The 11,246-nt window shown below is 44.8% G+C and overlaps 1 protein-coding gene across 1 annotated transcript in view; it reads left to right on the forward strand.

Moving 5' to 3' along the window:
• LOC105874315 (phospholipid-transporting ATPase FetA-like) overlaps nucleotides 1–10,833 on the forward strand; it is a 46,402-nt gene extending 35,569 nt beyond the window's left edge. Inside the window, exons 11-20 of the mRNA XM_012770045.3 lie at nucleotides 403–514; nucleotides 2,418–2,523; nucleotides 2,876–3,023; nucleotides 3,566–3,749; nucleotides 5,192–5,415; nucleotides 6,747–6,830; nucleotides 8,205–8,450; nucleotides 8,624–8,762; nucleotides 9,539–9,669; nucleotides 9,766–10,833. Of these exons, the coding sequence (XP_012625499.2) occupies nucleotides 403–514; nucleotides 2,418–2,523; nucleotides 2,876–3,023; nucleotides 3,566–3,749; nucleotides 5,192–5,415; nucleotides 6,747–6,830; nucleotides 8,205–8,450; nucleotides 8,624–8,762; nucleotides 9,539–9,669; nucleotides 9,766–9,957 (1,566 nt within the window). The 3' untranslated portion in view covers nucleotides 9,958–10,833. The remainder of the gene's footprint in view (nucleotides 1–402; nucleotides 515–2,417; nucleotides 2,524–2,875; nucleotides 3,024–3,565; nucleotides 3,750–5,191; nucleotides 5,416–6,746; nucleotides 6,831–8,204; nucleotides 8,451–8,623; nucleotides 8,763–9,538; nucleotides 9,670–9,765) is intronic.
• The last annotated feature ends 413 nt before the right edge of the window (nucleotides 10,834–11,246 follow it).

Here is an 11,246-nt window from a genome sequence, read left to right on the forward strand (position 1 = left end):
AGCCCTGGAGGGGTTGAAGGAAAAATTGGAGTGGGATATGAGGATCCTTCATCTGGGAACCACCACTGTTGGAGCCAGGAAGTGTGCTATAAAGAAGTGAGAAGTGAAGGTGTGTTGAGAAACAGATGGTTTAGCAGTGGCACAGAGCTTCATATATGACTTGGGCAAGTCTCTTCCTTCTCTGGTCCTTAATATTCAGTTTCTGAATTTGATTTCTGTGTATGTTTGAAAAGCTGTGTGTATCAAAAGGCAGAGTATGCTGAGTTTTATGCCACTGGGATACTCTTGCAGGAAAGAGCCAGCTTATTAAAGAGAAGGCTGAGGTATCAATTCAGCTGCTGGGTAGCATTAAACACTGTGACTTTATCCCTTTTCCTCACTCACTGATGTCTCTTTTGGAAGCTGTTAGGGGCCACAGCCATAGAAGACAAGCTGCAAGATGGAGTGCCTGAGACGATCATGATCCTGAACAAAGCCAAAATTAAACTGTGGCTTTTAACTGGAGATAAGCAAGGTAAAGGAGATATCCTTGTCTGATCAGTCCTATTCCCTGTCTACCTTTAGTCATTTCTTTTCTTATTCTTAGCCATTTCCTTTTTCTTTCTTTTCTTTTCTTTTCTTTTTTTTTTTTTTTTTTTTTTTTTTTTTTTTTTTTTTTGAGACAGGGTCTTGCTCTGTTGCCCAGGCTAGAGTGCAGTGGCAACATCATAGCTCTCACTGCAGCCTCAAATTCTTGGGCTCAATGGATCCTTCTACTTCAGCTTCCTGAATAGCTGGGACTATTCCCAGCTATTCCCAGACTATTCCCAGGTGTGCACCATAATGTCTGGCTAATTTTTCTATTTTTTTTGTTGAGACAGGGTCTCGCTATGTTACTCAGGCTGGTCTCTAATTCCTGGCCTCAAGTGATCCTCCTGCCTTGGCCTCCCAAGGTGCTGGGAAAACAGGTGTGCCCCACCTCTTAGCCATTTTCTTGACAAATACCTTATAACTCATATAAGTCCTTATAGGACACCTTCACTTTCAGTCTTCTATATAATTTACTGAGCATGTACTTCATGCCAGATGCTATATTAGGAATTGAAGACACAGAGATGAATCAATGATTACAAACACACAACTGCAAAAAGAAAAAAAAAAAAAAAAAAAAAGAGATGAATCAATGATACATGACTCCTTTCATCCAGGAACTCACAAGCTAAAAACTTTAAAGTTGTCTTTGGCTATAACCCCTTCTATTGGCCCAAAGATTTATTGGCTTACTGTGTCCCACTAAGTCATCTGACAATGCTCTTAACTATGCCACCATCTTAATTCAACCTTCATCCCCTGTTGGCTGTATTTCTGCAAAAACTTCTGAACTGATCTGTCTCTTGCCCTTATTAATTTCATCATAGCCTATATACAACCATCAGTTTAATTTTTCTCAAATATACTAATTTTATGATGTTACTTCTCTGCTCAGTGTCCTACAGTGACTTCACATTGTAAAAGTCAGACTCCTCTATCTGGCCTTCAAGACTTTAATAATCTTGGTCAGGCATGGAAGCTCACACCTATAATCCTAGCACTCTAGGAGGTGATCACTGGAGCCCAGGAGTTTGAGGTTGCTATGTGGTATGATGATGCCACTGCATTCTACCTGGGGTGAAAGAGCGAGACTCTGTCCCCCCACCAAAAAAAAAAGAAAGAAGAAAGAAAAGGAAAAAAAAGACTTTGATAATCTATTGCTACCTACACATCCTTATCTCCATCCTAATGTGACCATTATCTTCAGTATGTCCCAAACAAACCAATTCCCACTCTAGGGCCTCTGGGTTGTTTCCCCACTTAAAATACCTTTTCCTTCCCCTAAACATTCTTATTCATCTTTCAAGGCTTTCCTCCAAGAAAGTTTCTGTGACAATTGCTATCTCTCCTCTGAATTCTGATACCACTTGTAGCCAGGAATCGGGACTTAAATTTTTAAAAAATTTTTTCCTTAGTATGAATTTATTCCAATTCCCAGATTTCTTGATGTAAAGGAAGGACTACAATTCAAACATGTCTCAGTCTCCCATGAAATCTAACATAGAAATGGGCACAGTACTTTTCAAAGAAACACATCCTGATTGCCTTGAGAAATGGATACAGACTGGAGTTGCTTTAAGAAATAGGGTAAAGCTTTTTAGAGAAGGCCAGAATGATCCTAGTTATTGATAAGTAGCTCACAAGTCTGTGCCAGGTAGATAGTCACATGTGGATGTTTGAATATGGTCTCCACTGATACATAAAAAATGCACTTCGACTGCACCCATGGCAAATGTGGACAAATGGGCTCTGTAGCCCACTGTTAGAGTCCACTGTACACTGTGAAGACCCTGTCCCTTTCTATAAACACCAGCCAAAATGAGACCTTTGTTCCCCCTTCCCTACAGAGACTGCTGTGAACATTGCCTACTCCAGTAATATATTTGAGGAGGAAATGGATCAGGTGTTCACGGTGGAAGGCAGGGATGATGAAACTGTTCTACAAGAACTCAGGTACAGATGGGAGAGTGACCACAGCCAGTCCCTGGTGCCAAGATTTCCCATCCATCTCTTCCCACAGTGTGGCTTCCATTCCACCAGAAGGAACAGAGAAGAAATGGAGGGGGAAACAAAAACCCTAGATTATTAGAGAGAATCTTACAAGGAAGCATTCAGGCTAAAGGAGTTGGAGTATGGGGGCTGGAGAAATATGGCATGTGGATGGTCAGGAGGCAGTTGGGTCTGTGGTCCTGCTGGTGCTTTGCAGAGACCCTGCACCTTTTTGCTCACTTTCATCCTAGGACACATTTTCCTTCCTAAGCTCTGGGGCTTCCGGTCAGATTCTGATACTAGTCTTGGCTTTCAGGACAGCAAGAGGCCAGATGAAACCCGAGTCTCTACTGGATTCAGACCCAATAAACATTTACCTCACCAGGAACTCCAAAATGCCCTGCAGAGTGCCTGAGGAGGAAGCCAATGGCAACTATGGCTTGGTCATCAATGGCTACAGTCTGGTGGGCAACACAGAGCTACAACTCTGTTCTCTTCTTCCAAGGAACTTTCTTCCTAGGTCCAACCCACTTCAGGGAAATTTCAAGACTCCTCTGTATCCCATGAATCACCCCATTCCCCCTCCCTTCAGCTGCCCCTTTCTGAAAGATACCTTTCCCTGGGTTTCTGTAGGCAGGAGTCAATGAGGAAAGGGAAGCCAAGAGCTTATTCCTTCCTTAACCAAATTCTTCACTACTGATGTGGCCTGTCACTTAGAGGAAGGGGGGAAGCAAGCAGAACCAGGTCCTCCAAGAAGTTACTTGGTCTCATACCCTGTCAACTGATTTGACCCAATGAGAGACCCTGACCAGTTTCCCAATGGAGGCTGAGTCAGATGCGAGGATGCCTAGGACTGGCTTGGGAGCTTGGCCTCCTTTAGGGGTGGAAAACCTCAGGAGTAGCTATGCCTCCCCTGTGAAGGACAGGGAAGGGAACCAGCCTGGGTAGATCCTGCCCTGGAGCCTTTTTGGACAACCTGAAGACTGGGTGTGTCCTATTGCTGCAGGCCTATGCTCTGGAAGGGAACATGGAGTTGGAATTGCTGCGAACGGCATGCATGTGCAAGGGGGTGATCTGCTGCCGGATGACACCCCTTCAGAAGGCCCAGGTGGTAGAGCTGGTGAAGAGGTACAAGAAGATGGTGACACTGGCCATCGGGGATGGGGCCAATGACGTCAGCATGATCAAAGGCATGTGAGGGGTGGGGGACAGTTAGCTCCCAGTCATGGGCTTGCCCCTTCCTTCTTCCATGGGCAAAACTGATCTGGGTGATACTGTGTTGCTAGCTCACATTCCTCCTATCATGTGCATTACATATTTATACTGTCTGGCAATTCCATTCATGCTTCTCCACATCTGCACTCCCACCTAGTTGCACATGCAGCCATCAGCCCATATGCACAGGCATGCACACTCCTTCAGATTCATGCACTTATGCTATGACTATAAGTACACACACGTACACATGGCTCCTGCAAGAACACATACATACACACAGAACAACAGGCTGTGCAACTACCATACCATCTTTCTGAGATGGCATCAAGGCCCACAGAAAGGAACCCTGGGCAGGAGTCATAGTCTATTCCTTTTTTGAAGGCTGTAGGCTGCGAGGCCCAGTGCAGAGATCTTTTCCTTCCCAAGACTGTGTTCCCAAGAACACAGTCTTTTGTTTGCTCCAGTCTTTGCTCCTCTGGCTGGAAGAGAATAGATGACCACTTCAGACCAATAGAAACAAATGGCTGAAATTTACTGGTTTTAATCTCAGGTGACTGTTGTTAGCCTCCAGCAACTCGTAGGTCTGTGATATATGGATAAATCTAGAGGTCGTCTAGTCCAACCTCTTCCTCCATACAGGAAACACTAGCAGATATTCTACCTCGGGTTCAATACTAGGCAGTGTTCTTGCTCTCTTCCCCAGTTTCTAGAACGTCTTTGGTATTTAGGGCTTTCGAGGTTTCAGTGATCCTATTAAACAATGTAGCAGGTGCATACAAGAAAATAAGTAAATTTGGCATATACCATTAGAATGGTGAATTACCATAGACTAATTCAGACTTTTAAGAACTTCAGTCATATCTTCCATCAAGTATAAATTTTGCTTTATCCACAAAAAGTCACCTGAGGCCCTCCGAAGAATTTTTTCTCACTAATAACGTATGTACATCACATACAATTGGATTTTAGTCCCTTAGATAAACTTAGGTAATTAAATATTGTTTTAGATTGATATCTATCTTATATCTTTAATTGATTTAAGTGGCTCCAGAGATAAAAAGAAATTTTAGCCTAAGCATCAGGACAGTAGGAAAGAACCCAGATAGCTAGATAGGGGCAAAGAATATGCAGGGTAACCTTTCTAGCACTGGCCATAGCAGGCATTCTTGAGTGGCAGAGTTCAAAACAAAGTGCAGAAGAAGCAGCTGTTTTCCAGCTCACAGGAGAAGGGCAATCCACTAAGGAGAAAAGACTCCACTATGTAAGTGCCATTTTGCACTGGAACTAACAGCACTTTCCAAATGTAAAATAAGGGGTTTGTACAGCATCATCTCAGCTTTCCCTTTATACTTCCCAGGCTGGGAGTCCAGCAAAAAAGCCCTGTGGCTGAGAAGCTTCTGGGGTTTCGTTGCAGCTGCCCACATTGGAGTTGGCATCAGCGGCCATGAGGGGATGCAGGCCATGCTCAACAGTGACTTCACCTTCTCCCAGTTCCGCTACCTTCAGCGTCTACTCTTGGTCCATGGCCGCTGGTCTTACAATCGCATGTGCAAGTTTCTCAGCTACTTCTTTTATAAGAACTTTACCTTCACCCTGGTGCACTTCTGGTATGCCTTCTACAGTGGGTTCTCTGCACAGGTAGGAGATCATCTGGTAATCTCCATTCTAAGTCAACTGGGTCTTCTCCAATCTCCCCTCACTGCATCCAGCTCAGACCTTTTTTCTCCTCAGCAACCTATGTATGATATGATGCCACCCATCCATGAAACTCTGCGCCCCATACTGATCCCATCTCCCAACCTTACACCAACCTTAGTTTTCCAAACCATACCTGTTCTGTCCTGGCTCTGATTTGGTCTTGACTCCTACCTACAGAAGTCTCTCATAAGCTATTTTCACCATTTCCCTGACATTGAGACCTAGAGTTTCCAGACATATGTAATGGGGAGAAATTCCTGGATCTGGGAGTTTTCTTAGCATCCTAAATCACCTTTATGGAACAGACTAAGCCTCAAGGAGCCTCTGTCTAGTTCATACCAGACAGACCAGCTGTGGCCTTCACTTGGAGCCATACTTGGAAATACAATGTACCTTTACTTCTCCTTCCCCACTCACCTGACTACCCCTGCCCCCAATACACACACAATTGTTACTTTGATGGATGGATTCACATTTGGGTATGAAATCTCCCTGACCCTAGTGGGGAGAAGTGACACATGGATTTTGATGTTTTAAGAGGACTCCCATTTACTATGGGAAGTTCTTCTGCAGTGTCTCAAGGATTCCCAAGAGAACCAACCTCAGGAATGATTATCTTGGGAGATTCCTACCACTTTTCTTGCCATAGCCTCCAGGGGAAGCAGAGCAGTTAACAGAGATGGTAGTAGACTTGTATACCTCCAGTGCCTAGCAAAGCCAGTTTGGTTTATGGGAGGTGTGTGTGCATGTATGTGTTGCTGCTGACCTCTTGTGGCCAGTAAGGAAATGGGCCCTCTCCAGGCCCCAGGATGGAGCACCCAGCTGGGCAAGGGTCACTGGGTCTATTCTGCTTGCTGATGATAGGAGGTATTCAGTGCTACAGAAGCCACTGCATACCATCAAGCAGACAAAGAACCCAGAGGTTTAAATGCTGGGGAATGCAAGGGTACAGCTAGCATTGTCTAGCAGCCACTCTGGGTCCTTTCTGTGTAGGGAGGGGCAGTGAAGGTTATGGTAGAATTGGTCCAGGTCAGTCTTGAAAGCTTGATGTGGCCTTTTGTCCCAGCCTGGAAGCGAGGGTTCCAAATAGAATAGGATCAAATATAGACTGGGGGTCAACGTTCTCAGTCAGATTTCTGAACTCCAGATCCTGCTTTAGGTTAATGTGGTGGGGTTGGGTGGTGGGAAAGGCAGCTGTCTTGGACTTGGGAGGTGGAACTGGGACTTTGGAGAAGAGAGAAATCTACAAAATCTCCTTGGTATTCTTCTAGACAGTTTACGATACCTGGTTTATCACCTGCTACAATCTGGTCTACACTTCCCTCCCTGTTCTGGGCATGAGTCTGTTTGATCAGGTAAGACCCAGCAGCAAGTTCTTAGTCAGGGTTGAAGCCCCTGGCCCCTTGGGGAGTATTCCCATGAGTGAGGAAGACATCGAGAGCCGAGCTCTTGGTGGAATCAAGGAATCATTTCTAGAGAGGGAAGGGAGCTCATCACCTGGACAGGTATCATGAGATAAAGTAAAGCATCCTTCTTCAGCAACAATAATGATCAGTTTTAGAAAGCCAAGTTTTCCTGTGTCAATTTTATCTTTGTAGAGAGAAACATGGAAATTGTGCTGTACAGTAAATTGGGTATGTATAAAAGTAATGAAAGGAAATAGAGTTATTGGGGCAGGACTGGGTAAAACAAAGGGTTTCAAGAAAAGAGAGACCTGTTCAGAGATAATGAGAAGGAGATAAGCCAATACAGACAGGCCTAGGTGGGAGTCCAGAAAGCCAAGCTTGGGAATGTGGCTATGATGCCTTATGTCATAGGAGCCAGCCTAAGGGATCCCATCTGTCCCTGTCAGAAGTCCCTGGGCTTTGAGGGTCCTGGTACCCCACCTCTCCCTTCTCTTCCACCCCAACCTCTAGTCCTGGGCACATGGATTAGAAAAGGAGCCACCAAAGAGGAATGAAGTAGCTGAAATAGAATATTATGGGATCATGATTCCTAGTCTCCATCAAGGTAGTAGCTCTAAGTTCTCCATGAAGTAGCTGCCAACCTCAGAGCAGCAAGAGGGATGGTTTGTATTACTTAATAGTTTAATAGTTTCAGCAGCCTAATTCTAGGGCTTCACCTCTGAAGCCTAAGCTTTGTTACCCAAAGTTTCAGATTTAGGAGATGAAAATGATCCAATGTCATCCACATAGAGAATCATCTCACCTTGAGTTCACCAGTAACTATGGGAGTGGGAGGAATATCACAGAACATGAATACTTCCAAGGGACTAACTGGTCCCTGTTGGCTCCCCTGCTGCCTCCACTGGCTTTTGACACAAAGATTATTTAACTGAAAAAACATTTAAACCCAGAGACTCATGTCCCAACCCAGAGACTCATGACCCCTCCCCCATCCCAAGATTCAGCCCTCCCTTCCAGCTACCCCCAAAGCCTAACTGCCCTCTTTCTCACCTCCCCAATCCTAACTGCCTCCAAGTCCTTCCCACAATCCTGACCCTCTCCTAGCTTTCTTCCACTACTTAGACCCTTGCCTAGAGAGTAGGACTTCGGGAAGGGTCTGTGGTCAGTGCTCTGTTCTCTGGTTCCACTTCTCAAGTAATCCATGAGGAAGCTCCCAGGCAACCGGGCAGCAGACTCAGTGAGGGGAGAAGCCTCTACTCTGATGGAAATGGGACCTTCTATGGAAAGACCCTGAGCTCTCTCCTTACCCTCTGGTGCTTCCAGGATGTGAATGAAACATGGAGCCTCCATTTCCCAGAGCTGTATGAGCCAGGCCAGAACAACTTATATTTCAACAAGAAAGAATTTACGAAGTGTTTAATGCATGGGATCTACAGTTCCTTCGTGCTGTTCTTTGTCCCCATGGCAACTACTTACAACTCAGAGCGAATGGATGGGAAGGACATCTCCGACTTCCAGTCTTTCTCTCTGATGGTGCAGACCTCCTTGATCTGGGTGGTCACAATGCAGGTGTGGCCAGTGGCAGTGGGGTTAGGGGATTGAGTGGGGAGCCTGTCTGGAAGAGTGGGAGGTAAGAGGGAGGGAGTGTGGGAAGAGAGCAACCTCCATTACAGAATTGGAGAAGGGAGGTGGCTGACAGGTCCCAGATTATACAGTTTTACACATAAGAGGGTACTTTTCAGATCAGCCTACAGACAACCTACTGGACAATGATAAGCCACTTATTCATCTGGGGTAGCCTAGGTTTCTACTTTTGCACCGTATTCTTCCTGTACAGTGATGGCTTGTGCCTATTGTTCCCTGATGTCTTCGAATTCCTAGGTAAGGCCCTGCTCGGCAGGCAGGGGTCTGAGAGGTGAGCCAAGTATATTAATAAATGTTTACTGAAAAGCTATTGCTATGTTCTAGGCTCTGTGGATAGAGATATGAATATAACATGGTCTCTTCCCTAAAAGGACTCAAAATCTAGCTAGGGATATATTTTACCTTATTAGAGTTCCCAAGATATTTTCACATTTCTTATGTAATTTGATCTTCACAAGTATCCTATGCAGTAGGCAGGGCAAAAATTGCTAGCACTGTTTTAGAGACTAGAATTTTTAAAAATTAAATGGCTGAAATCTAGGTCTTCTGGTTCCAGTTCAATGTCCTTCATGCTGTGGCATATTGCCTTATTGTCTCCCATATTAATTTCCCTCTCTCTCATCTACACTCTGATGAGGATAAAATGCAGAGAGAGTATGTATGTAGATGTAGTTAACTCCCACCTCTTGTTGTCCCATTAACCCATTTTTCTCCTCCAAAGGCTTCTATCCCATTTTTTTATCCAGGCCAGTGCTCTAGGATTCCCTGATAACCCACCCCACTCTCCTGTCCTGCCCTACCCTGCCTTTAGAGGGAGACAAAGGCATATGAATTCACAGTGACTTTGGGGGCACAAAGGACCCAACTGCAATTCTTTCACATTTTTATTATTTCTCAAGAGACTAAACTGTATCCAAATCGATAACTTCTTTCTTCCATACCGCCCAGCCCTGTCCCCACCCCTTCCTCCAGGCTCTGTTTCAGGCTTTCCCTTCTGGGCTTATTGTTTACAGGTGTGGCCAGGAACGTTCTGAACCAGCCGTACCTGTGGCTGAGCATTATACTCAGCGTGGTCCTCTGTACATTACCTGTGCTTGGGTATGGATTTCTTAAACCGCTATTCTGGCCCATCAGCGTGGACAAAGTGAGTGGAACAGGAAATCTACCCAGATATAATTCACAACCCTCTTTGCCTTTGCCTCTGCGTCTGAAAACTCTGTCCCCCATGCTCTGGCTATAGGTTTTTAAGAGAATTCAGCAGTGCAGAAGACTGCCAGAGCATCTCCCAATCCGGACCAAAATGAAACATACAGGCTCTCGTCGTTCTGCCTACGCATTCTCCCATAAACAGGGCTTTGGGGCCCTCATCATCTCTGGCAAGCTAATGAAGTTCAAGTCATCCAAGAAAAGCAGCCTTGCTTCGAAAAAATAGAGCCCCCAGGGAAAGTCCAAAGGAGTTAAGTCATTGCTCTTCCTCCCTTTGTATTCATGCAACTTGGTAAGGAAAGATCAGAGTCCCTGGGACTCTAACCAGCATAAACCTGCTTTTTTACTCTCACTAGGGGCTCAGCCTCTTAATTCCCCAGGAGGCTGTGCCCAGGTAAGGCAAGGAAAAGTAAGGAAAGAGCCCCCGAATAGCTGCCAGAGTTGAAGCATAAAAACAAAAAGCAACTTCAGGCCTCCCTTCTACCATCCCATCCAAGTTTTAATCCAGACAAGCAAATGTGATATGAAAGTAGAAGGTGAAGAGGGACAGTATGGGGAAGGGGAAAAAAACAAAACAAAACACCAGGACCTAAGAATCTTACTTTGGGCCCTATCTCCCATAACCAGGGCAAACATAACCTTCCCCGGGCCCCATAAGAACATATTCCCACCCTGGCATCCTTTTTAGGCTTATCTGGGAGATTCGAGTATGTCTTTTGCTGGCCCTAGGGAGCAAAAAGAGGAGGCAGCCATGAAGAGTTGGTCTTAAGAAGCTGAAGGAGCATTTCTGGACCAAAAACAGAAATAAAAGGAGATGATTCCTGCTTGGAGAGGACAATTCAAGGTCTTGCCTTCTTCCCCTCTTTTTGATCTCTTTGACCCAGGAGCTGATGATGCCTGTTCAGACTTCAGAACTGGGAGGGGGGTACTGCAGAAGATTTTTAAAATTCTTTTCTTGAGGGGACATAGACCATAATTGGTGAGCATTGTCTTCATTCCATAAAATTATTTTGAGAAGAAATTGTATATACTTGGAAAATTGTTTCTAAGAAGTTTATGGAGCAATAAATTGCTTATTTTGGAATAGAGAGATTTGTATGATCTGTTGGGGCCCCAGTGACAATAATATAGTCTGAGCAATATTATTGGTCCGCAGACCCACTACCCTCCCCGTTCAAATTAGAACAGTGCTTTCCCTTCCCCTTCTTTCTCTCCCTTTTCAGCTGTACTCCATTTTTCTGTCCCCTCTTAATAAACTCTATTTAAGCCTCAGTGTAGCCACATCTTTTAACTGTATAGCTCTATCCTCTTTGCATATATTTAAATATAGGTTCCTGGGTTCTTTGCTCATCTTTCTCTGTACCTTTTCTTGAGTAACTTCATCCAAACTCATGACTTCATTTAGCAATGGAGAGAAGATTCTCAACTCTATCTCTAGCCCAGATCTCTCTACTGAGGCCCAGATCCAAATATTACACTACCTCTGAGACCCTTCACTTAGTTGAACCTCCGGGA

This window comes from Microcebus murinus, chromosome 12 (assembly GCF_040939455.1).
Source record: "Microcebus murinus isolate Inina chromosome 12, M.murinus_Inina_mat1.0, whole genome shotgun sequence".
NCBI lineage: Eukaryota > Metazoa > Chordata > Mammalia > Primates > Cheirogaleidae > Microcebus > Microcebus murinus.